Source organism: Acanthaster planci, linkage group LG04 (genome assembly GCF_054643075.1).
Source record: "Acanthaster planci isolate LZ-2023a linkage group LG04, COTS_SCS, whole genome shotgun sequence".
Lineage (NCBI taxonomy): Eukaryota > Metazoa > Echinodermata > Asteroidea > Valvatida > Acanthasteridae > Acanthaster > Acanthaster planci.
Window position 1 is genome coordinate 9,284,535 of NC_141780.1, and position 25,113 is coordinate 9,309,647.

A 25,113-nucleotide genomic window follows, 5' to 3' on the forward strand; every position below is an offset into this window, starting at 1 on the left:
CTTAGAGAATCCAGAGACAAACTGCCCATAGTAAGAGGACAAGCTGAGAAATGATCTCAACTGCCGGACTGCTGTTGGAGTAGGCCAATCTCTAATACAAGCAGTTTTGTCGGGATCAACAGATACTCCCTATTTGCTGACAATGTGCCCAAGATGCCTAACAGAAACCTGAAAAAGCTGGCCCTTCTTTCCATTTAATTTTAGACCATAATGCTCGAAGCACTCAAAGACCTTGGCCAGGCGGGCAAGGTATTCCTCAAATGTGTTCGAAAAGACTAAGAAGTCATCAAGGTACATGACTAACTTGGAAAGATTAAGGTCACAAAAGATCAGCTCTACTATGAGCAGAAAAATGCTAGGCGCATTGCTCAAGCACTGAGGAAGCCACAAAAATTCGCATATGCCCCATGGAACCTGGAATGCAGTCTTCCCGATGGAATCCTCATGCATGGCTACTTGGAAGTAGCCATGCACCATGTCTAGAGATGAAAAGAGCTTTGCCCCCACCAGAGACTGTAGCATCTCTTTAATCCGGGGTAAAGGAAATGCATCCTTTGTCTCAGCGTTCAGTAGCCTATAATCAATCCATAGCCTCAATTGTCCACTCTTCTTTCGAACAAGGACAATTGGGCTATTGTACAGGCCAGTAGACCAAGTGATAATCTGTCAGTCAAAAAGATCTTGAAGAAGCTGTTTCACCTCCTCAACAAGACTAGGTATAATCCTGTGATGTGGCAAATTGACTGGTTTATTATCATCAAGCTTTATCTGATAAGGGATCAGATCACACCGACCCAAATCAAATGGGTGGCATGAAAAAGTACCAATGTGCTTCCTTACCAACTCAGCTGCAAGAAGAGCTTCCTCAGAACAGAGGTGACTCAAGTAACACCAAGCGAAACACTCACGAGACTAGGTATCACCTTCTTCTGGGTGAACTGATGATATCAGGCTAGCCTTTTTGTGCTCAGAACAGTCAGACTCAACACTTGAACAATTTGATCCTTCAAAAATATACAGGTCATAGAAACACTAAAACCACCATCTACTGGCCCCATGAAAATGTGCTCAGTAGGCACAACCTGCACTGCAACCACCAACTTTGTAAACGGAGGAATAACAATAGGCTCCATACTGGTGTGAGCCACAAAAACATCAATTGACGCACCATCAAAATGATCGATACCATCAAGTACCTGACACAAAACACAGAAGGATCAGAAACATCAGATGACCAGACTTCCTTGAGGCCACCATGGCTCGTCAAACATAAGGGGGACGCCCTTATCAGAAAATCTTTGTCATCTGGTAAAGAAGTGCTTACATCTAACTTGCACTGAACACATTGAACTGTGCTTGCATGAATAACCTCTTGGTCACAAGAGAACACATCTAGAGCCAATGAAGTAGAAACATCCGAACCACTGCCTTCAGCATCAGATATGGTTCGTATCCAACAAAGTGCTAATTCCCAGTCAGGGTCAAGCTGCGTTGACCCCATAACCTTCACTCGAGATGCCACTCGCCGCAAAAAGGTTGCATCCAAGGATTACAGGACATTTATTTTAGGGAGCATTACAAGAGGCTTCAGTCTCCTTTGACACAAGAAAGCTACCCTTAAACTTCTGGCCAAACGCTTCCAGGGTGGTCTCAAGATAACCTTGAACAGGAATCTCCAAATTGTTTGTGCGCATTAATTTAATGAACGTACCCACCGGTTCCAACTACCCAAAACCACTTGCAGTGTGTGCATTATAAAACCTGGCAGACATCAAAAAGGTCTAGCTGCTCCAGTATCCAGCAAACATTTATTAAGAATGCCATTAATAATAACTGAAGCCGTTTGAGTTCTGGCCAGAAGTCTGCGGCAAACCTCAGATGATGACAACTTCCTGTCAGCCAACACAGGGTCATCTGTTGCCTTGTCACAAATAAGATGCGCTTGGTCATTATCATTAACAAGAACCTTGCGCACTACAAAAGATCTAGTACCCTCCCGTCACACTGCCCTCTGTGAAAGAAGCTGGCCATTTCCCAAAGGCTCACTGGAGGGCTGCTTTCCCGAGGCCGTAACTTCAGGTTTCTTGCCTTCAATGCACTGACGCATAAAGCAGTTGTCCACTGCATGCCCTGGTTTATGGGAGTAGGAGCACTGTAATGGACTTCTGCCCCCCTGGCCTTGCGTGCACATGGTTTGATTGCTAGCTTCGCTATGCTTTCCAACATGCTTTCTAACTTTGCACTGATATCCGACAGTTGGTCAATCAGTTTTTGCACCGACGAAACAAGCTGTTTCTGGCTTTCAACTAACTGCGTTTGTTTGTCATCACTTGCTTCAATTGATTTGCTGGAGTGCGCAGCATGTTCAGTTTGAGCATTTTCAACTTAACCTTCTGGCCTAAAAGTGCTTTCTGAATTGGGATAAAGCCGAAGAACTAACTCCCGAAAGCCAAAGAATGGCAAGTCCACATGGTCGTATGACAACATACAAAGTTCTCTCCATAAGGCAGGATCCCCAACAACCCTGATGAACTGTTCTCTGAGTGTATCCTCCCTCAACTGACTAAGTGCTGCTCTACTTTCATTAGTATGAGCCGCACATTCCATCCTATCATACAACCTAAAAAGTGAAAGGCTGTAGTCAGCAAGGCTCTCTTCCAGAAGCTGACTGTGAGCATACAGTGCACTAGTCAATGACTGCTCAGTTTTGGGTGCACCAAATCTACGATGAAGCAAAGCTTCCAACTTGGTCCATGTATCCCTCTCCTGAGGAGGGGTACACATGACCTCCTCCCGCGTAGCACCTGCCAAATAATCAAAAGCCTGTTCTGTGCGAAGAATGCACTGCAGAAGAAAATCAAAAGACGGGAACAAGGACACTAAAATACGGGCAAAGGACAACAAAGGAACTACTTTGGAATAACATTTCATTATAAACTTAAAATAGCAGTTAAAGTTAAAGCAAAGTAAATCTAGTGATTTTTTTCAACTTAAACTTCTCATGCAAAAACACCGTGAATTTGGACAAGCAAAAGCATAAAAGCACACATGTTTATATTAGTACAGCCAAGCACAATTATACATTGAAAATTAGCAAACCGGGAAAAAAATGAGGCAAATTATATTCGGCTGAGCATAATTACCTTAAGGGCCCAACACAAGAAAGAAAAGCTGAGGCCCCGCCCAGTCAGTGCCATGGCTAAAAGAGCACAGTCTTCAGGCCAAGCACCTCCACACCACCGTGCCAGAAAAGCCCAGCTCAGACAGGTAGGTCTGTGTCGGTCTTCAAGATTCCGCTTCAGCATGGAGCCACGACACTCCAGGGTCCACGGTCCCTCAGCAGTGTCAGCCTTGGCCACGTTCCAACGGTAAAGAGGAGAAGATGACAAGGAGGTGCTGACCCAATGCCAGCTATTTTGGAACTGACTGAGTGCGAAATCAATGACTACGGAGTCTTTCATAGGTTTTAAAACTGCGTAAATTTCACACGTACCTTTCCGGGGAGACACAAAAGAATTACGATCAACTGGGATCGTAACAAAGCTGTATTGACTTTTTCGGGCTTTGGCAACCCAAGCTGCCTAGCATATGTATTTAAATCTCGTAGCCATTCAGTAATGGTCTGGTCACCCGACTTCCTTGGCTGTCCACGAAATTTGTTCAACTTTATAGTTGAGGCGCTTTGATATTTTAAGCCTTGAAATGCACCAGCCAAAGTGTCGAGGAACGCCTGATTTGATCAAAAGATCAAATACCAGCAATATTATCTGGTGGTGCCATGGTACCTATCTACCACTGATGTTGTAGTGAGAGGCTTGTAGAGTACAACACTACTAAAAAAAATTGACCAGCAATGGTCTTAACTAATACAAGTATAGCCAACAATAAAATGGGCTAACACGTTCCTTTGATAAAAGATTAACAACAAGGGGCTACATCTACTTAACTAAAATGTACCCCCTCTGAGGCTGAGCCAAGGCAAGTAAAATGTCTCAAGGGAAAATTTACCAAGGCCTGCATAGACATATTATAACATGTACATGTTTATACTCAAAGGTTGCACACACTGGAAATGACTAAAAATATTGGCATACAGCTGTGCAACCCCTCAATAAGACTTAATGGCAAGGTGCTGGGACTACTTGAGAAATAAAAAACTTTTTAAAATAAATCAAATACAGAGCAGAACCATTCCCCACATCCTGTCTACGATGCACGTTGAAGTGAAGCAATGCGTGTGCGTCGGTTTGGGGTACGTGAGCCCTGAGCCCACGTTGGGTGAGGTGCTATCCCCTGGTAAGGAAGGCCGGTCAATCACACACTTGATGATACTATATCTTGGGTTTATTGATTTCTAGCTAATCCCAAATCTCCCAGGTGGAACAAAATCCAAGGCGTAACAAAATGCCAGCCATTACAAAATCCCAACTACTTGCCAACAATCTCTGGAATAATTACTTGATATGCTGCATGCACTCAAGACTGTTCAGTTGGCCAAATTGGCTATTGGAATGCTGGAAAACCGTGTACTCAAGCCACGAACCCTCCCTTGTCCATCAAAATGACAGAAAAGTGGGCGGAGTCCCAGAGACTACTTATCCATGTTCACGAGGTCCGTACACTTGGTTAAGAAGAGACGCCTTGGAACAATATACCGTTCTCAATGCATAAGAAGGGCACAAAGGAACCAGACAATTCCAGAGATGGTGGTTGTGAGGTAAAAGCTTGCCCTTGAACATGAGGTATAGCAACAGCGTCTCTAGTCTGGGGAATTCATATTGTTATGTTGATGTGTAATCAGACAACTCTGTGTACCAAATTCATTCAAATTTAACTCACACTATGCTTAATTAAGCCATTCAGGGTGGTAGACTAGGAAAAGATCCATTTTATTATTCCTTGACAAGTCATATTCTGTCAAAAAGAAGAAATTAGAATATTCAATTTTTTCTTATATGTTTTTCCCACTCCAATCTCCAGTAGAAGATATCGATAATTTCAACTCACACCATCCCCCATATTTCTCTCAAACATTCAAGCATCTTGGGTACACATTTGTTAGCAAAGCATGATTAACAGTGCTAGTTCTCAAAAGGTCTGGATCAGGCTATGCCTGTTTAACTGTTGACCTGATTTAACTGATTTACCTTAGAAATTGAATTTTACTTTTCATTTGTCTACAGCCACTCAGAATCCATTGCTCTTATTAAAAATGTTACCAAGCATGTGGCTTACATTGGAAGCAGTATCATGTACATGGGCAGTAATTGGAAAGCCCATGGCACATTGTTTGATGAGCTGCAAGATCCAGCCAACCTACAGAGACTGATGATAGAAACAGATGAGGGACTTGAGCAGGCAGTAAGACTCTTCAATGAGGTTCGAAAACTTAAAGGTCAACTGAACCAGGCAAGTTGAATATTATAAATTGACCAGACTTTGGCCTGTTGGTCTGATCACCTCATTTTTGGCCAATCTTTGACTTTGTTTTTTTTTTTTTTTCAAGATGTTTTTCTCAGTTAGTCTTAATTTTTTTCTCCTTATACTAAAGACTTTGTATCTTTTTTATATGGGATTTCTAAAGTTTACATCTTAACCACTTCCTGCCGGAGAGCCCCGTTTCGGGCACCGTGTGTTTAATATGCATGGCAGGGGTCTGCGAAATCAGACAAAGGGAACTGGGCCTTGTAACAAAAGACCATACTATCAAAAATGGAGATAATCCAACCTTGTTTTGAAACGATAAAGTACGGTTGGGGGCATTTAGTGCAAGCGGATTACCACTGGGGACAAATGCACTCCACCACTGCAGTGATGAGCCACACAGCACTGCTGGCCCCTATTGAAAAGAGATCAGCAGCGGCGGTGAACTGTGCCACGTTCGTGAACAAAAGAAATTTACATTACACCGCACAATTTGGGCTCTTTTTGCAAGGCTGCAGGCCTGGCTGAAATACTCAGGCGTCAATAGATTTTGTCTGTCAGGCGAGAGTGGCCACCAGACAGTAATTCGTGTGGGTGTAAACGTCCATTAATTGAAATGACGACTTTTTGAAGAATTTTGAAAACTGAAAATCTTGAAAAGGTCCTGATTATGTGCACTGCATTTTTCAAACAACCCGGCTACCAAAACTTCCAAAACAGTATGGAGTGTTTTAATATTTGAACATATTACTTGCATTGGTGTTTTTTCTTACCAACACTTGTCTGTCACACTAGAAACAGAAACGGTTGTACATTGTATTTCACAACCCCTCAGGTGAGATTTGTGTTGTAGTCAAGCTTTGCATGTCTGATTGTCCATTTCAGGTGACTTACTCTAAGGAAATACTGCCTGCAGATTTGATCTATGAACCAGAAGACACGCCAAGGATTGGAAGAGGCCTCACTGCCATCTTCACAGTAGCTGTAGTGACTACAAGTGTATTCATTCTGTTTAGAAACAGCTTTCTTCAAACGGTAAAGACTTAAATGTTTTCCTAAATTTTTTTTAGGATTTTACATACATGTTCATGCACATGTGTATGTATTACTATACTTTACTTACCTTCCTAATTCATCCTCGTTGCTGCATGTGTTTAAGGAATATGTCCCCCCCCAGAGTTGTATGTAATGTTTTCATTTGCAAGTACATGTACATTTAGAGGGATATGAACCAGAACACACCATGACTAACAATGTTTATGTACATTAATAAATAAATTTTCACAACCTGTTTGTATGACTCTGGTTTTTCAAACTTTCCGTTGTCTTCTCATGTAATTATTACATTAAATTGTGTTGGATATTTGCAGTTTATGAGTACAAAATTGCCACCTAAAAAACACAAACTGTGGACTTGCCTTCGTACCAGATTCAAGTCTTCTATTCAACCTCTTAAAATCACTACCTCTATGTAGTAGCTTGTGGGAGATATCATTTTCAGTAGTATTGTTTGTGTTTTTACAATCCAGCAAAACGAGCAAAGTAAATGGCAAGAAAATAACTTTCAATGGCCTGGGAGATTTTCAGAATTTCATGTAATTTTCATGTTTGCAAGTTGCCTACAATGATGAGTGTTCTTTGAAAATGAACCTATGTGTTTGATTCACAAATGTAATTGTAGTAATTATAATTAAATCTTAATAAGCTTTTAGTTTGTTAAACCATTTTCTTCATTATTTGCTAATGTGTACTTCGTGAGGGTTTTAAGAACCGACACAGACTATTTTGTCACTTTGTAAAGGTAATGTCATTGTGTGGGCATCATGATGCAGTGATGGTATATTTCCCAAACTGGAGCTGAATGTGAAAATTCACCTAGATTAATTTTATGTGCCAGGTTCTCATTTGCAGACAAATGTTAGTGTCCGTTGTCAAAATGTTGAGTGGAAAATCTTCAGATTTGTTTTGTATTATCTAAACTTGAATAATTCACTTACTGATTCATTGTAACATGGAATTTCTCAGTGCACGCATCGGTTTCATTTGAAACTTAAAACAAAGTCGAAGGCACTTTTGAAGCAACATATCATTTTATCTTATTTGGTAACTTTTTTTCCATTTTCATGCAGTGCAAAATTTAAAATAACGTAGTACTTGTAACAGTCTTTCTAAACATAAGGATTTTTTCATCAGAATTTTCCCGCATTTCTGGATTTTTTGGTCACGATTTGAAAATCTGGCAAAGCCATCAGACTACTGGTAAGGGGATTTTACCTCTACAGGTTGATTTAGAAAACATGAAATAGTATTTCAAGGAGTGCCTTTAGGTAAATAGTTGAATAGAAGAGGCTCTGAATTGCTGTATGGCCCTCAAAACCTCTGTGGTTTATTATAACGTGGACAATTTTTTTTCTTTTCATTGTGCCCTGAAGGTTATAAATTCAAAACCCTTCTATTTAAGTTAATAAAGTAACACCATGTCAAAGAAATATCATTGCTCTCCGCGATTATTACAGTTTTAAAAGCAAAATGAAATTTCTTTACATGTATATGCATGTGTAACATTTGGACCTATAACTTCTAAAAATTAGCTCTCTGGGCAAATGAAGATTTAATGCATCAGTTTCAATTTTGATGCTGCCTCTTGCTACTAATGTTGTATTTGACGTGCCAACCAACATACTTTGAAGGGACAAGTTACCTCATGCACAGCAGTCATCTCTTAAGGTTCTCCGCTTGGTCATCAAAGTTGTACAGTGCAAATTTAAACTGAACCTGTTTCCCTTCATTTGTTGTTTTCCATTTTAGGGGTTTCCAACACAAATGTGCATTTGTGTTTTTAAAGGAAGGCAAGTTGTGGTTGTGGTTGTTATTTTTTGATTTGTAGATTTTGGATAGGGTAGTAGTATCATACTGTTCCAACAGTGGCACAGCTTACCAGCGTCAGGTTCATTGATAAAAAGGGTATCTGGATAGTCATCATTGTGACTCACTGGCTGCATCATCTCAGCCTTTACTCAAGGCACACGTGGCTACCTGGACACACGACGTACACCCCACACAACGAAGACTACCAACACAAGTGACAAAGCCACAGGCGCCTTTGAAAGCTCTTTTTTTTTTTTTTACATTTATCTACCTATTTGGTGGAGAGATCTCATACATCATTCATTATGCATTGTGGTTATTGATCAATCAGAATGTAGATATTCTGTCAACTGTTTTGCCTACCTGACATCACAGCACTTGTTATTTAATTAAGCAATTCAAAATGGCAACTTTTAACAAGTCTGCACTGGCATCTATAGATCAAAATTTGTTTGAGAAAGGTCTTGACTACGCATCTAAGAAACTCAATATTCCAGGATAATAAATCCAAGCAATGACAGGCAATCCAAAGAATTAGAATTACAGTGACTGTTCTACATGTACATGTATTATTGCTGTGGCAGAAATGGTTTCTGTACACATCGCAGATCTCAAAGAACATTTAGAGTCTGCCAGACACTTGTGACAGCAGATCTTCCCTCGCATGGTTGGGGCAACAAGGGACTGAGATCTCTAGAGGCACAAAAAAATAAAACCAGAAACTGTAATTCTGAACAGTTGTTGGCTGAAGAAATTGGAAGTGGAAATGGCTGTTCCTAATATTGTCAATAGGAAAAATGAGAAGCATGTTTGCAATGGATGCTGATCATTTCCTGTCTGTAAAGCTGTCCTGAAATGCTGCTTTTGAAAGTACTACTGTAATGAGACATTCCCAGTGGTATTGGTGCACTAAGTTCAGTTATTTTTTTATTTTTAACCAAGCAGAAAGATCAGAAGTTGCTATATTCAAGTGAAGACCCTGCATGTGGAATCCCAAAGAATTCACTGGATAGTTATGGCAAACATGGAGTGCTGAGGGCACCCTCTCTTTGACAAGTTAACCTCTGACTAATACAGGATTTGTGAACTTTGACTGCTTTTTTCTCAAATCTATGTTATGGGTGGACCACATGAGGCAAAAAGAACTGTGCTCTCCAGAAGATGAAGTGTCTTCAAATTGCCTATGGGTCTGGAATACGGAAATCAGCAACCAGTGGCCTTCTGGTGTAAGGCTCTCGAAACAGAATGGTCTCAAAATTATGTTAAAAAGGGCAATAAAATGGAGTAAAGCTTGGCGTGCCTGAACTGATCAGTTGCGTAGCTTAAGCAAAAAACAGGGCACTATACTAAATTCAACCACAACTCAAACTGCCACAGGCAAAAATAACACCCCCCCGTGGTGATTCCATCATCACAACGTGAATACAATACAAAATGAAACATTAACCCTCCTTTTATTGTAAAATTTAATTGTAAAATTCCTGCCACTTGATTTCCCCCATAACTCAGACTCATATGGGAAATTTGACTGGTTTTGACTGATAGGACAACTGGTTCAAGAATATGACTTTGCAAAGGAGGATTAAAAACGGTTAATAACAAGCAGAACAGTAAATATGAAAACAGCTAGTAAACACTTGATAAGTGGTGCCTACATGTCTAAGTAGCATCTGGTAGAGTCCAAGCTTCATGAGTCCATGATGATCAGTTCCTCCAAGGGAATCAGAAGATCCAAGTTGTTTATTGGTTGCAACATCATCTTTGCCAACTCATGGGCTGGTGGTTGGAGCAGGCTCTTCTGGTCCGCAGCTACCATCTCCACGCTGGTTTTCCTGATGTGTCCATCTCCACGTGCTTTAACGCCAACCACCTTACCCAGAGTCACATTTGACAATGACAACATCCCCTTCTTTCGGGGCTCTCTTTGGCTGCTGCCACTTCACTCTAGTCTGAAGCAGAGATAGGTAATCCTTCCGCCACTTGTCCCAGAACATGTTGGATAGGTAAGGAATGCGTCTCCACTGGCTCCTCATGAAATCTTTGGGATCAAATGGTCCTGGGGCTGTCACATGCAGTGGCTTCATCGTGAGCAGCATATTGGGCAACAGGTTTAGGGGTAGCTCTGTTGTGTCGCTGTTTGGCATTAATGGTCAGGAGTTTATTATGGCAGCGACTTTTGCCATAAGAGTTGTGAAGACTTCATTGGTGAGCTAGTTAGGCTTGATATCTCGCAGAATACCTTCAAGGATGCAGCGAGAAATGTTGATTATTCGTTCCACCGCTCCACCCATATTCAACGTGTGGGAAGGTTGAGAACCCAATCGCAGCCACGGGTAAGTAGATACCTCTTGATAGGTTCCTTGTCATGGAGCTGTTGTCCAATTTCATTACAGGTGCCAACAAAATTTGTGCTGCAGTCTGAACAAATCTGCCTGGCTGGACCTCTGATGGAGAAAAAACGTCTTAGGGCATTGATGAGACACTAGCTGTCCATCGCTTCCAGGACTTTGATGTGGACACCCTGTGTTACCATGCAAGTAAACAGGGCAGCATGACTTGTACTTCCTCAGGTCTTTCTACCGTTGAACTCAAATGGGCTGAAACGTCTACCCTGATGAAGGCGAAGGGCGGTGCTTGTATGACTCTATTTTGGGAGGTCGGCCATGATCTGGTCTTGACACTTACCTCTCAGCCTCTTGTATGCCATACAGTCTTGGATCACCTTGAATATCTGCCTGTGGCCAGGCCACACGGTCTTGGATCACGTTGATTATCTGCCTGTGGCCAAAATGAATCCAGTAACCTTTGTTCCTTATCGTACCCAGGGTGACGTGTCGACCTTGGCGGCTGCACTGCTGATGGAAGTGCTTGATGATGAGCTTTGTGACATGGTTGATCTTTGGTAGTATAGCTGGGTGTGGTGCTCTCTCTGGTAGTTGAGCTTTTTGCAATCTGCCTCTGACCTGAGTATCCTCAGAGTCAGAGCTGTCAAGGTAGGGATTGAGCGAAGCCAGCTTGTTGTTCTTGGTCAACTTGGCACTTCTTAATCTGGCTAACTCCGCAGCAAAGACTTCACTCTGGGCGCTCTTTATTATGATGGTCTGGGCTTTGAGATTGCCTTCTCACAGACATGCCAGCCCTTGCAGTCGGATTCTGCTCTGAATGAGTTGGCTAGGTGGATCAAGTTAGTAGTGGCCATCTTGTGTCATGTCTCACAGCAGCATCTTTCCCTTGATGATCACAGGTGCTGCCAGCCCAATCGGGTCAAAAACGCCATTGACTTTGGACAGCACTGTCCTCTTGGTGCATACATTGGCATTCGGTTCCGCCATTTGGCAGGTGAAGGAGTCTGCCTTCAGGTCCCAGGATACCCCCAATGTACGTCGTATGGTGCTTTCATCTTTGCTGAAGAGGTCAGCTGCAGCCAAGTTTTGGCCAACTCGCTAGGCTCAAATGCTGCCAGGACATCAGCATTACTGGAAGCAAACTTGTGCAGTGGACAGGAGATTCTTCATTCTCTTCAGCGCATCAACTGTCTCGTCCTTGGTTGGTAAGGACTTTAGCAGGTCGTCCATGTAGAAATTTCTTTCTATCAACTCTCTCACATCGATGCTAAAATCTGCTTCACCTTCTTCATCGGTCTTTCTTAAACCACAGCTGGGGATGTTTTGTTGCCAAAGACATGCACTGTCATGCAGTAAGTGACAATGGCTGCATTTGGGTTGTTGTCCTCACACCACAGGAAACGTAGGAATCTTCTGTGGTCTCGGACTTTGAAGGCATAAAACATCTGCTCGATGTCTGCGATGACTGCAACTGGCTCTTCCCGGAACCTGATCAAGATGCCTAGATGCTGGTTCATCAGATCAGGTCTGCTTAACAAGACATCATTCACGGAATGCCTTAGAAGACGGCACTTGAGTCGAACACCACCCTCAGCTTGTCAAGCTTCTGAGGGTTGGTATACTCCGAAGTGTGGGAGGTACCAAACTTCTTCACCAGTGCTAGACGCTGATGACATCTCGCTGCAGGTAGGAGATGTCTGTCTGGATGTGGGCGCTGTTCAAACAAACCTCGCTAACAATGACCCAGCCTAGGTCGAGATGGTGCGCCCATGGCTGGTCATCTTTGCCGTTGATTACCTCTCTCACTTTGTGGAACTGCAGAGCATCTCTGCCAAGTAGTACTGCTATTTCATCTTCTATGTTCAGGGTGGTATCATCGCAGCAATCGACTTCAGGTGTTCAGAGGCCTCTGCTACCCCCGGTGTGGGGATCTCTGCCAGGTCTCCGGAAATGTTGTTGCACTCAAACAGCATAGGTTTTGGAGCGGAAACTGCGCCATCCATAGTCCTGATGACTAGGTCAGGTGGTTTTCTACCATGGAATTCCTGGAGGCCATTAACCATCTTGACAGCATACGTTGATGTAATTTAGAGGTTTGGTCTTTAATTTAATTAAATAAAGATAGAAATAATTACCCCTAAAGGAAAAACTTGAATCTTGGTCTTCGCCGGCCGCACGAAACAGTGAAGATTTAATATGTACAATAATTAATACTAAGGAAATGTGTCCTTCCGCGGGAACAGTCACGGTAAGGAGAAAAAAATGCCTAATCAGATCCTTTCCCCGCATCTGGACACGAGTTGAACTAAGAAAAATGGCTGCTAGATGAAGTAGTGGACCAGTGACTTGTAGAAGCTCGGCTGCACAGCAAAGGAGTCCGGGGCATTCTGCATGCACTAAGCTTTTATACTACTTTGCTGGAATGAAGAGCCCTACCCTGTCCATTGAATTTAATTATAAAAGCCACAGGTCTGAACAAAGAGGGGGGTTAACCAACCTCTAAAAAAAAAACAGGGCAGGACTGCAGCGCTAAAGCTTTTCAGGAATTCACTACATCAGCCCCCTTCAAGATCCCATGTTGGTAGAAAAGGTGATCGATATAAATTGATAAATAGATATTTACAAAGAGAGTATGTGTACAAAACTTTAATTTAGATGAGAAAAGTCTGTATGTATTTTCTTGGTCAGCGCACGCGTCTTCCAGATCTCGTGAACCTCTCTGCCTCTCTTGGTGTATTACTGGATGGAGGTTGTTCTGAAGCTGGCGTCTGGGACTTGGTATCAGTATAAGTGACCTTCAACCTGTCAACACTTACAGTACTTCGTTTGCCATTGATGTCTAGAATAAAATATTTATTTTTTTCTTTCGATCACCCAATAGGGGCCATCATAGGGAGGTTGGAGTGGCTTTTTAACAGCATCAACACTCAAAAACACATGTTTACATGTAAACAAATCCTTAGGAACTTGACTTTGATGTGCACTAGTTCTAGGTGGTTTTGGTTTAAGCTCCGACATGTAATGACGAAGGCGGTCGACATAACTGGTTGGGTTTAGACTTTGTACATTTTTTACTGGAACGAGTAATTCGCCAGGGAGTCGAAGAGTGGAACCATAAACCAGCTCTGTGGCACTACATCCTAAGTCAGCTTTAAACGATGAGCGAAAACTAAGCAGAATAAGTGGTAATGATTCTGTCCACTTGTTAGGTTCCCTTTGAGCTTTTAATGTTGACTTGAGGGTTCGATGAAATCATTCCACTGATCTGTTTGCAACGGGGTGGTAAGCAGTTGTACGAATGTGTTTGGTGCCAAGAAGGTGCGATAGATGTTTGAAAAGTTTTGACTCAAACGGGCTACCTCTATCAGTAGTTATAGTTGTAGGCACTCCAAATCTGGCTATCCAATTGTCAACAAAGGCTTTTGCAACAGTTTCAGCTACAATATTAGAAATTGGTATTGCCTAAGGCCACCTTGTGAATTGGTCTATGTAAGTAAGCAAGTAAGAAAAACCATGAGATGAAGGAAGAGGGCCAACTAAATCTATATGTAGTTGGCTAAAACAAACGTCAGGGGTTGCGAAAGTACCTATCGGTGTCACTGTGTGACGCCTTACTTTTGCACACTGACAATGGATGCATTGCCTGGTCCAATTCCGAACATCTTGATTGATGGATGGCCATACAAATCTCTCAGTGATTACACGTTGTGTAGCCCGAATACCTGGATGGGATAGCTCATGTAAAGAGTGAAAAATATCACGCCTAAATTCTTTTGGAATATACGCACGTGGTTTACCAGTTGATGTATCACAGATAATGTTATTCTGTAATATGAGTATAGGTAGTTCTTCAAAATGAAGACTAGACGATTCGTGAAGCTTTTCTAGTTCTGGATCTGTCTTCTGTTTGATTGCAATTTGGTCAAAATCATTAAAATCGCTGGTTTGACAAATGCAGTGGAAGAAATTGACAAGTAGTCAAAGTGCTGAATTTCTCTCGGTGAGTAGCGATCTGGCTTCGATTTGAATGCATATGTTAGAGGTTTGTGATCAGTCAAGATGAAAAAGTCGCGACCTTGTAAATAATATCGAAAGTGGCGAATTGCTAAAGCTGTTCAGGAATTCATGACAGTATTCTCATTGAGGGAACCATCACTTTGGTCGTTGATGATGATGTATGTGGTGATAACATGGTCCGGCTTCTCTTCCAGGTAGGCTTTTACCAAACAAATTTTGGCGCATGACTGGCCTTTTTTACCATTGCCACATACTGTGGTGCATTTCGGTGTAACAATTACCCTGGGCCAGTTGTCGTTCTCCATGGTAGGGGGTGTCTGATTTGATGCTGGTGGAACATCTTGACTGGGTGCAGGCCTGTGCATGACAGTGACATGGGACTTGCCACAGATGTTGCATCTCACTCGGGTCTTACCGTTCTTAGCGATGTGGTTGGTCCTCAAACATCGGAAACACTGGCAATTCTCTTTTACAAATGATATCTTCTCATTTGGGGATTGTTGGGCCTCGGAAGGCCCAATAATCCTGCAGATTGTATGCTGTGTTGTGTATCGGGCAATGGGATGTCTCTTTGCTGCAGACCCTTCACCCCAGTTTTTCTTACGGTGAAAGAGGGCTTTGACAATCAGAAAACTGGAAGTTCTGGTTGCTTTGCACTTTGGCATGGTGCTGGATGAACAAGAGGACTGCATGCTGCCTCTTGTATTTGGACCCCTTCTCTCGCCACTTGTTCAGTAGCCACCCTGGCAATTTCTGCACTAGGGGCCGCAATCCCCTCAAGAAATCCAACACCAGCAACCCTGGAAACTTCGACTTCTTGAGGTATTGGACCTCAAGGAGTAGGTATCCTATGAGATCTCGTTCTGCTGCCTCAAGGGAAACATGTTTTTGTTCCAGGTTTGCTTGAGGCCCACTTCTGGTCTGTCAATGTGGATGGCATAGATCTTTTGGGCAAAATATTTTGTCTCGCCCTCAAGGGAATCCAGGACCAGGTTTAACTTCTCATATGGCTTCAGCTCCGGGTCCTTCGTTGCTTGTTGGAAGCTGCACTTCCAGGCCCAGTAGTCGCCCACACTGCCCCTAAATTTTCTGATTCCACTCTTTACCAGCTCATCATGTTACTGATGGAGTTGAGACTCTTCTTGATAGGTGGGCTAGGGGGCTCCGGTAGCTTGTCATCTTTGGGGATAGGCTGTGATGGTAGTGCAAGCTTGGTTTCGGCATTGTTCTTTTTGTCTTGTATCACAGGCCAAACTTCTGGTGGGAACTTTTCTTCGATCTTGAGCACTGGTTATTCTTCTTCAGGCAACTCCGTCTCAGGTTCCTTGAAGTGGTAGGATATATAGTCAATGGTGGGGAAAGCAGATTCAACAACTGGCAACCGCAAATCTTCTTGGATACTGGCGGGGCCCTTCCTTCAAGGCGACTTTAACTACAAATTTGGCTTTTTCCACTTCTTCCATCGCATACCCTTTTTTGCTTCAAATAGAAGAAGAGCACTGGCAACATCTACTTCTTACCAATGAAGATCTTCCTCTTTCTGGGTGAACTCCACCTTTGTTTAAAGGATTTGGCCTTAGCGCGAGTCAGAATGGCTGCTCAGCTCGTGCTTGACTTCAGGGAACTTGAGCTGATTTTTCGCAATTCCCGTGTTCGTTGAGAAATGGCACTGGTTGTGTCGTCTGAGTCGAGTGCCTCAATCATCTTAAATAATTTCTTTTACTGCGACGAACATGGAGCGCCAAGGGCGCCCTCTCTCTCTTCGACAAGTTAACCTCTAACTAGTACAGGATTTGTAAACTTTGACTGCTTTATTCTCATTCCTGTGTCGTGGGTGGACCATGTGAGGTGAAAGGAACTGTGCTCTCCTGTAAATGAAGTGTGCTGAAACAACCTATGGGTGGTGGTGGTGGCGATGGCGTCATTGTTATTCAGAAATCAACCAACTAAACAACAATTGTACACAGAGAAAACAAGATATGGTTGAATCATTCTGGAATAACCCAAGAAAGCCAATTACACAGGCTTATTTCCATTGGGGTCCCATAAGTACATATATGGATAAATTTACAAAATTACACATATACAGAACAAACAAAACATGAAAAAAACAGTATCAGTCCATTTATTCATTACTATCAGTCCATTTATTCATTAATAATTACAATCATTTTCAAGACTCCATATTATTTAAAAATTGGAACAATCATACCCAAGAAAAACATTATACTGAAGTCACTTGTTTAGTAGTGTTGTATAAAAAGGAACAATGTTGACAACAGGTACTAACTTTTGAGAAAGGAACTTTTATTCCAAACTATTTTTACAGCTTGTACAAGAGAGAGTGTGAGTACTGCGCATAGAGATGTTGCTTGGAGAGTGGTTGTGATGAGACTGGCTAAAAATGACCAAGTGGTGAAAATAAGGTTGGGAACACAGGCCGGAAGAACCAGGGTAAATCTAACTAAAATCTAATTATAAAGTAATAAATCCTAGACCAGAAGTCTGCCAGAGGAATGTGGTAAGAAGGCCAAAGCAATAAAAGTGGGTCCTTGTGTAGGAGTGCTCTTAAATCAATTAGGAGGCTTGACATTACAGGGTCAAAAGTTAAAGGCTCCTAATCTACTGCTGGGAAAAATGTACATGGGATCTACCGTAGATGCAAGTGTTCTTGTTTTTACAAGGGGGAAAAAAACGCTACACTTGACCCTCCCCATTTAAAATCCGTCCAATATTTATAAACACTACATTTCTCTAGTAATTGGCTTCTTGTGATAGATGTACTTGTTTTTTAGATACGTGAAGACTGGAGATGCATTTGATGTTGGACGGCAGTGCATTCCAGTCTTTAATAGCTGTAATCAAAAATGTATTTCTACTGGAGTGAGTGGGAACAATGAAGTTAAAAAGACATTGCCTTGTATTATTAGAGTATCTATCAAAAACACAGGTAAAGTTGCCAGACATATATTTAGGGGCTAAGTTATGAACCACTTTAAATACATGATGGAGTTTCAATTAAGTCACCCTATCCTGGACGTTACCACCCTATCCTGGACGTTACCACCCTATCCTGAGTGTCTGGAATACCGAAATTAGCAACCAGTAGTCTTCTGGTGCAAGGCTCTCAAACTCAGTGGTCTCAAATTGATGAAAAAAGAGTAAAGCGTGATGTGACCGATTAATAATTAATCAAAAAGCCACAAGGACCACAATGTCACATGTCTGACAAACCGACGAATCAACCATTTTGGTGATTTTAAGTTTTTAACAAAATTGCGAATAAAAACGTGTGAAGTTTTTATATTTTCAGTTTTCAGACTCAAAAAGTCTTGATATTAAAATGATTTTGAGTTTCCCACGCTGGTGAACAGAAAAATGCTGTCCGATGAACTGACGATTGCAATATTCGTCAACTGCTCAAACCTATGCGCACTTCCTATGTGTCTAATGAAGTGACGAATAACTTTGCCTTCGCTGGTAACCCTAACATTAATGCGTAATATCTGTAAAGAAATGTTAGGAAATCAGGGACACGGTATTTTCCGCAGTTGTATTGAAGGCTTTGTTTGATTTTCCGGGAGTAAAAATGGAAAAAAGGAGGTAAGAATAAATAGAAATGACCTGTAAAGTTAGCCACATTGACAGAGAATGCCATAGAACAAAAGGAAGACTCAATGACAAGTCATAATGACTACAGCATGAAGTAAAGATCAGGCCTAGGCCTAATCGTTTTTGCGTTTAGGCAAGGCCTGTGTGAGGCTTATATATACTAGGCCATGAACAAGTAAGTTGTATGACATTAGGCACAGTGCATGACAGGTAGTGCGTGGGGTTGTTACTGGTGGCCCAGCCAGTTTTATTTTTCACAAAATATTCAAGAATGATTTCATGGAACTTTCTGCATACATGTATTGAGTATATATTCAATTCTTAACTTTCTACCTACTTTTCATTGATGTTGCACTCCTGGCTTATTGAAGCGTTATTATTGTGCTCGTAGCCTACCCCATACTCGTAGCTAAGAAATGATTGACTTTGGGAGAATTATGTTGAGCTGCACATTTTATTATTTATTTCCTTCATTAAAAGAGACATTTTACAAAACAAAATTGCACACTTCACAGGCCCAATGTAACAATTATGATTCCATCCGTCGTTTTAGAAAAGTTAAAGGCTGTTGTATATAAATTAAAACAGACTCCATGACGTCACAAATTCATTTAGCATACTGTGTAGAGTGCTCGGCTAGCTTGGAATAAAGAGGTATTCCATGATACGTGTTTGAATGTCAGGTATGCATTTTTCTTTTTAAAACAGCGATACAGGTAAGAAATTCCAGTGAAAGTCATCAGTATTGATGAAATTCTAGTAATTGACTTATGTAGCGTAGAAGTAATGACAGCAGATGATGTTCCAGAGAACCCTGCCCCTGAGAGTTTTGTAGTTGAAGGAGCACAAAAAATAGAGGAGGAAGTGACTCCTGCTATTAAACCCCCTAGCAACAAGGAACTTATAACCTTGGACTTCCTCAAACTTCCTTGGGGTCTCAAACTTTGCTGTAATGGATCCTGTCAGAAAACCAATAAGTGCAGTTCTTTCTCGGAATCCCATCGCTGTGCACTACAAGAAGCTTACTTTGACACAGGCAGTTTGCATGAACAACGGATATGGCTTTCGAAGCATGTCAGCGCCATCTCTCTCAAACAAACAAGCGGACTAAGGAAAAAAAGAACTCTGAAATACTGTCTGCCTGATAACAATGGCAACTTAGTGCCTGTGTGTCGCAAAATGTTTCTTAACACGATGGGCATTAGTGAAAGACAAGTAAGAACTGCACTGGCAAAAAGTAGCCCCTTTGGTGTTGTAGAAGGTGAGAAAAAGGGAGGGGTTCAAGAAAAGAGACAAAAGTCTTTGGCAGATATCACGAGTGGAAAAAAAACTCACATTAACCGGTTTCCACGTACCGAAGCAGAAAAAACAACCATCGACAGTATTTAGCTCCTGATCTATCAGTAGGCAAGATGTATAAAATGCACAAAGAGGAAAGCAAAAGCAATACTGGGTCTTATGTAACTTACTGCAGAATATTCAGAAAACTAAACCTTAGTTTTCACAGGCCTAAGAAGGATTTGTGTGGTCTTTATGACTCGTATAATAAAGGAGATGAGCTTCAAAAGGAAAAGCTCCAAGAGAAGTATGACATGCACATAATGGAAAAAAAACAAAGCAAGAAAATTAAAAGAACAACTGAAAGAAGAATCATGTAGCAGCACATGAACATTTAGAGTAGGCACGTTTGACCTCCAAAAGGTTATCTATCTTCCAAAAAGTAACAGATCTGAAATCTTTTATAAGCGCAAGTTGTCTTGGTACAACTTTATGATTTTTGATCTGTGCAGCAAGGACTGCAAGTGCTACTTTTGACATGAAGGTATAGCAGGACGTGGGTCCAATGAAGTTGCATCTTCTGTGCAAGATTTTCTCCTTGACTCAGATAAGCGTGGTTTTGAAGAAATTGCCCTTTTTGCAGACGGTTGTGCTGGGCAAAACAAAAATTCTATCGTTGCTGTAATGCTACCTTTATTTGTGCAGTGAGCCCAAAAAGTAAGGAAGGTGACTTTGCACTTTTTTGAAGCTCACACGGCCAAAACGAGGGTGATTCAGTCCACAACACTGTGGAAAGAACCCTTGGACGAGGAGGAGATATACTTATCCCATCTCAGCTTGTCACTCTAATTTCTCTGGTAAGAAGTGTCCCATACTCTGTTAAGCAAGTTCAGAAAGAGGACATCGTGGACTTTCAAGGGTATTCGGAGCAACTCGGTGTTCTCAGAGTCAGGCAAACTGAAGAAGGTCACGATGTTTCCTGGACAAAACTGAAACAGGTCCAGGTGCGACATGACTCTCCAAGAAATATTTACATCAAGCATTCCCATCTTGATAAGGAATTCAGTACCATTACCCTTGCCAGTCGTCGTTCACCTGATGGGTCAAGGGACTTAGATTCACTTTGCCGAGCATATTCACGCGATGTACCCAAACTATCTCGTGCAAAGTATGCAGACCTGGTATGCACTGCTTTACATTTTCCATTTTGCATAATTACCCTTGAAAAAAGTAAGGCAGTTCAACTCAAGCAAAAATTCTCGCGGAAAACAGCAAGTCTGATAAAATTTTAGTTTTTCACATCAATTTGCACAAAATAAATCTGAATATTGCTGAACGGATTGTTTCGAAGTTTAACAATTCCAGAGGGTGTTGTTTGAAGAAAGTTTTGTTAACGGAATGTCAAAATGTGCCAAATAAACTCTAAATATGCAGTTACTTTCACTTACTTTAGTGTCTTGTTATTACTTTTCCTATGTCAAGAATTTTCTGTTGAGTTCTTACAAAATTTCACAACCTGTCCTTAATTTGATGTTTTGAAAAAGAAAAGATATGACTGTGGTTTAAAAAAGGTAAGTTGCGTGACTTTTCCCTTCAAATTCTTTTAAAAACATGCATGAGCTAAAATGACAAATAGGAGCTTTTAACACAAAATCATCCGTGTGGTCCACTATACAATCTCGCGAAGTGACGAATAGAGGGATCCCAATACGACGCTTTTAGCGTCGATCTGCGCACTTCCGCGTTTGAAAACGAGGCTGTATGTGTCAGCTTCAATTCTTAATAATACTATCAGACGATTGAAAGGAAGGAGTCATGATACAAAATAAATTTCAGAAAATTCAGACTTTTTAGGCTGCAAATTTTTGTGGAAGGGTCTTTCAGGATGACTCGACACGTAAAATCAAAAGAAAAAATAACGGCAATTTACCGCGAACTAACGTACTTGCGGTGGTCGTGTATCTGCATGTGCAGTGGACATGGTTTAAATTGAAGTGGCGTCACACTTACGAACCGGATACTGCATGTACTGTGTCGACTCCGCGGGTACGCGAAGAAGCTTAACACTGAGAGACTCGCTATCGATGCGGATATGCACAGACGTAGACGGCGCTAATGTGAAATCCCTCTATACACCCTTATGCCGTGGCAAATACGCTAATGGACGTCTTTTGCTATCTCACGAACTGACGAATAAGTTTGACAGCAGTATTCAGACAAAGTATTGCTCGCTCAGCTCCAAATCTAATGTAGCGTAGACCTGCGTGGGTTTTTCTTCACAGAACACAACACATTTATTCGGCCTTCCTTCTTCACGACTTTTTTCAGACTACCCTATATGTACAGTACATTCGTCATCAGCACAATTACATTCCCTAGATTTTGGCAGTGGCCCAATTGATTTTTCCCGGGCGCGCCAATCCTTATTGTTCTGCACCCGGCCGCAACCGCAAAATAGGTGTCCAATTACAGGCGTGTTTCCGGAGCCACAGCGCGACCCCAAAACACAATAGAGTTCACAGAGTTCGTGATTCACAGTCAATAGGGGGCTCCGGCGGTGCATGCTCCGGCGGCATCCTCAGGCACCGGAGGCATTTGTTACACTGCCCCCTTCTTAGATTGGGCCTATTCTCCCGAATAGGTGACTTTTAATATTACAAACTCGAAATTGAAACAGCGCTTACACCAGTGTCCACCAGAGAAAGTCGATCAATATGATTCTGGTCCGCGACTGCCGACTCAGAGTCAATAAGTGATACGACTGACCTGTCGACCACCACATTACTTGATTGGTTCACAAATATAGATATGCATACAACTTACAAAAATTCACTGAAGTCTTTTTTTTTTTTTTTTTTTTTTTTTAAACACTGAAAACTTGAAAAACTTGCTCCAATACAATTTTTGAAAATTATTCTTCAACAAGAACTTTACAATACTAGCTAGAATCTGTACCGCACAAAAAAAAAAAGAACTCCAAAACCACTCACGTTTGGTTTCCCCTGAGAATGTGGGTCAACGTCGATACTGGTCCCCAAACTGGTTACTCAGATCGAACGTTCATCCAGCAATCTCTGGTGACTACCAGAACGTGGAAAAGAATGATGGAATTTAGAAGGAAACAACTAGGGCCTAAGAGTTACTGTCCGGGAGTCCAGACTCCCGGTGCCACGTCTTCCAAAATATGTCACCAGGTTCGCGTATCCCTTTTGATCCAGTCTCGCGAATGGTATAAGTTCCTCGGCATTGGTCCTCAATTGACTCCGTCATGCGGGTGGTAAACTCCTCCCGCATGAAGACCGGCTGAGTCTGACATGCTACCTCACTGACGCATCTGCCATGTCTACTGGGCTGAATCCCCCTCGGTGGATCGCACTCGGTAAGACCGACGGTGTGGACAGAGCGGGCCGTGAACCACCGCCCAACGATGTATAGGTGAGCTCCTACCGTCTCGTCACTAGTGATTCGGCGGACAGAACTCCGAACCTGCGCCGTCTGATCCTGGTCGGCAGACCCGCTCGGCGTCGGTGATGAAGGCTCGGCATCGCCACCAGCACAGGCACTCGATGTGGCCTCCTGGCCATGAACCTTCATGTGTCGGGCAACGTACTCGGGGCGGCGGAACAGACTGCCACAGACTCGACAAGCATACTGTTTCCCTTCGTGTGCTGCCCTCATATGACGGCGTCGGCCGTACGCACTGGCACAGCTTTTCCCACACTTCTTGCAAGTGAACAAGGCGGAGTCTGTAGGCTCGTCTGCCATACTGTCGGTAGAAAGTCCGCCCTCAGATGAACTTATGTAACTCAAAAACCATGCTGGCTTCCGCACTGCTCTGCCCCGTCGTGTTCGTTGTTGCGTGCCCTGATTAGCACTGTCATCGACTTGCGGTGTCCCGTTACACGTAAGGCCACCAACGGTATCGCGGGTACCAATGATTTTATCGCGGGCTCCAGCGCGTGGGAAGTGTGGAGTATGTGGTTTTGGCAGACGATGACTGGTCGGAGTTTGTGGAACCGGCAGGGGTGACTGCCCCGGCAGAGACGGCTGCCCTGGCGAAGACGGCTGACCCGGCAAAGTTGGTTGAACCTGCGGAGGTGGCTGCCCTGGTGAAGTAGGTTGGGTCGGCAGGGTTAACTGCCCCGGCGAAGTAGGCTGGCCTGGCGATTGTGACTGCCCCGGCGGGGGACCCGGCGGGGAAGACTGCCCCGGCGGAGGACCGGGCGGGGAAGACTGCCCCGGTGAACCGGCTTGGCGGTCAGTAGTTAGGCGGCGTCTAAAGCCACAGTCCTCCTTCATGACTCCATAGCAGGGTTTCAGTCGGTCTGCATGTACCACAAGGGGGGTCGCACGGGGGCTTTTTTGAACTCGGTAGACAACATCAGATAGTTTATTGATGATTACGTATGGTCCAGCCCAGTGCAGATCTAGCTTTGGAGACCGACCTTTCGTCCGGTGTTTGCAGCGCAACCAAACCACGGCTCCCTCGCGGTACACAAGTTTAGATACGTTGCGGTCGTAATGTCTCTTTTGTGAACGCATTGCTTTGCTAAGGGCCTCCCGGGCGACCTCGTGGGTGAGTTGAAGTCTGTCTTGCAACTTCTGTGCATAGTCGGTGGCCACTTTTGTCTCGTCTGATGGCGCACCTGCACCTACTAGAAGGTCAACCGGCATCGACACCTCCCGACCCAGCATCATTGCATTGGGTGTCTCCTTTGTTGATTCGTGCTCGGAGGACCGGTACGCCATGGTGAGCAATGCCAGATGTCGGTCCCAGTCCGTTTGGGCCTTATTGACCCAAAGACTGAGCATTGCCTCCATTGTTCGGTTGAACCGCTCTATCATGCCGTCTGAGCGCGGATGGTATGGTGTCGTCCGTGTTTTCTTCAGCCCCAATAGGGTGCACATCCCTCCGAAGACCGCAGACTCGAAATCCCTGCCCTGGTCTGAATGCAGCTCTAGTGGAACGCCGAATCTGGCTATGAACTCCTCCACCAGCTTGGTTGCCACCGTGCAGGCCTTTTGGTCTGGGATGGGGTAGCACTCCGTCCACTTTGTGAAATAGTCACCTACCACCATGATGTATTTGTTCCCGCAGTCGGTCACGGGAAAAGGGCCCACAATGTCCACGGCGACTCTCTCAAGGGGTGCCCCTACCTGATAGTGCACCGTCTCTGCTCGCTTTGTCCTCGACGGCTGTTTTCTCCTCTGGCACATTTGGCAGCTCTGAATCCAGCGGCGCGAAGTTTGTCGCATGGACGGCCAGTAAAAATCACTGCGACACTGTCGGGAAAAAGTCTTTGCAACTCCGAGGTGACCAGCTGTTTTCTCGTCGTGAAAATGCTTAATGACTGCCGACCTCATTTCCGGTGGGATCACCATTCTCAGTCGAGCCCGGTCCGTAGGTTTGGCGGCCTCCCAGCGGATGTACAAGGTCCCCTGTCTTGCCTCTAGCTGTTCATACCGGGCCCACCAGAATTTCAGTTCCTTGCTTCCAGATGACACCTCCTCCCAAGCAGGTCGTTGCCCACGCACCTCCAACCATGACAGAACCCTGCTCAAATCTCTG

At 43.2% G+C, this 25,113-nt stretch overlaps 1 protein-coding gene across 3 annotated transcripts in view; it reads left to right on the forward strand.

Moving 5' to 3' along the window:
- Positions 1-7,913, forward strand: part of LOC110990299 (ankyrin repeat, SAM and basic leucine zipper domain-containing protein 1-like) — a 107,032-nt gene extending 99,119 nt beyond the window's left edge. For all 3 annotated transcript variants that reach the window (XM_022255204.2, XM_022255203.2, XM_022255211.2), the window contains 2 exons: positions 5,184-5,409; positions 6,310-7,913. In XM_022255204.2, coding sequence (XP_022110896.2) covers positions 5,184-5,409; positions 6,310-6,471 — 388 coding nt within the window. In that variant the 3' untranslated portion in view covers positions 6,472-7,913. The remainder of the gene's footprint in view (positions 1-5,183; positions 5,410-6,309) is intronic.
- The last annotated feature ends 17,200 nt before the right edge of the window (positions 7,914-25,113 follow it).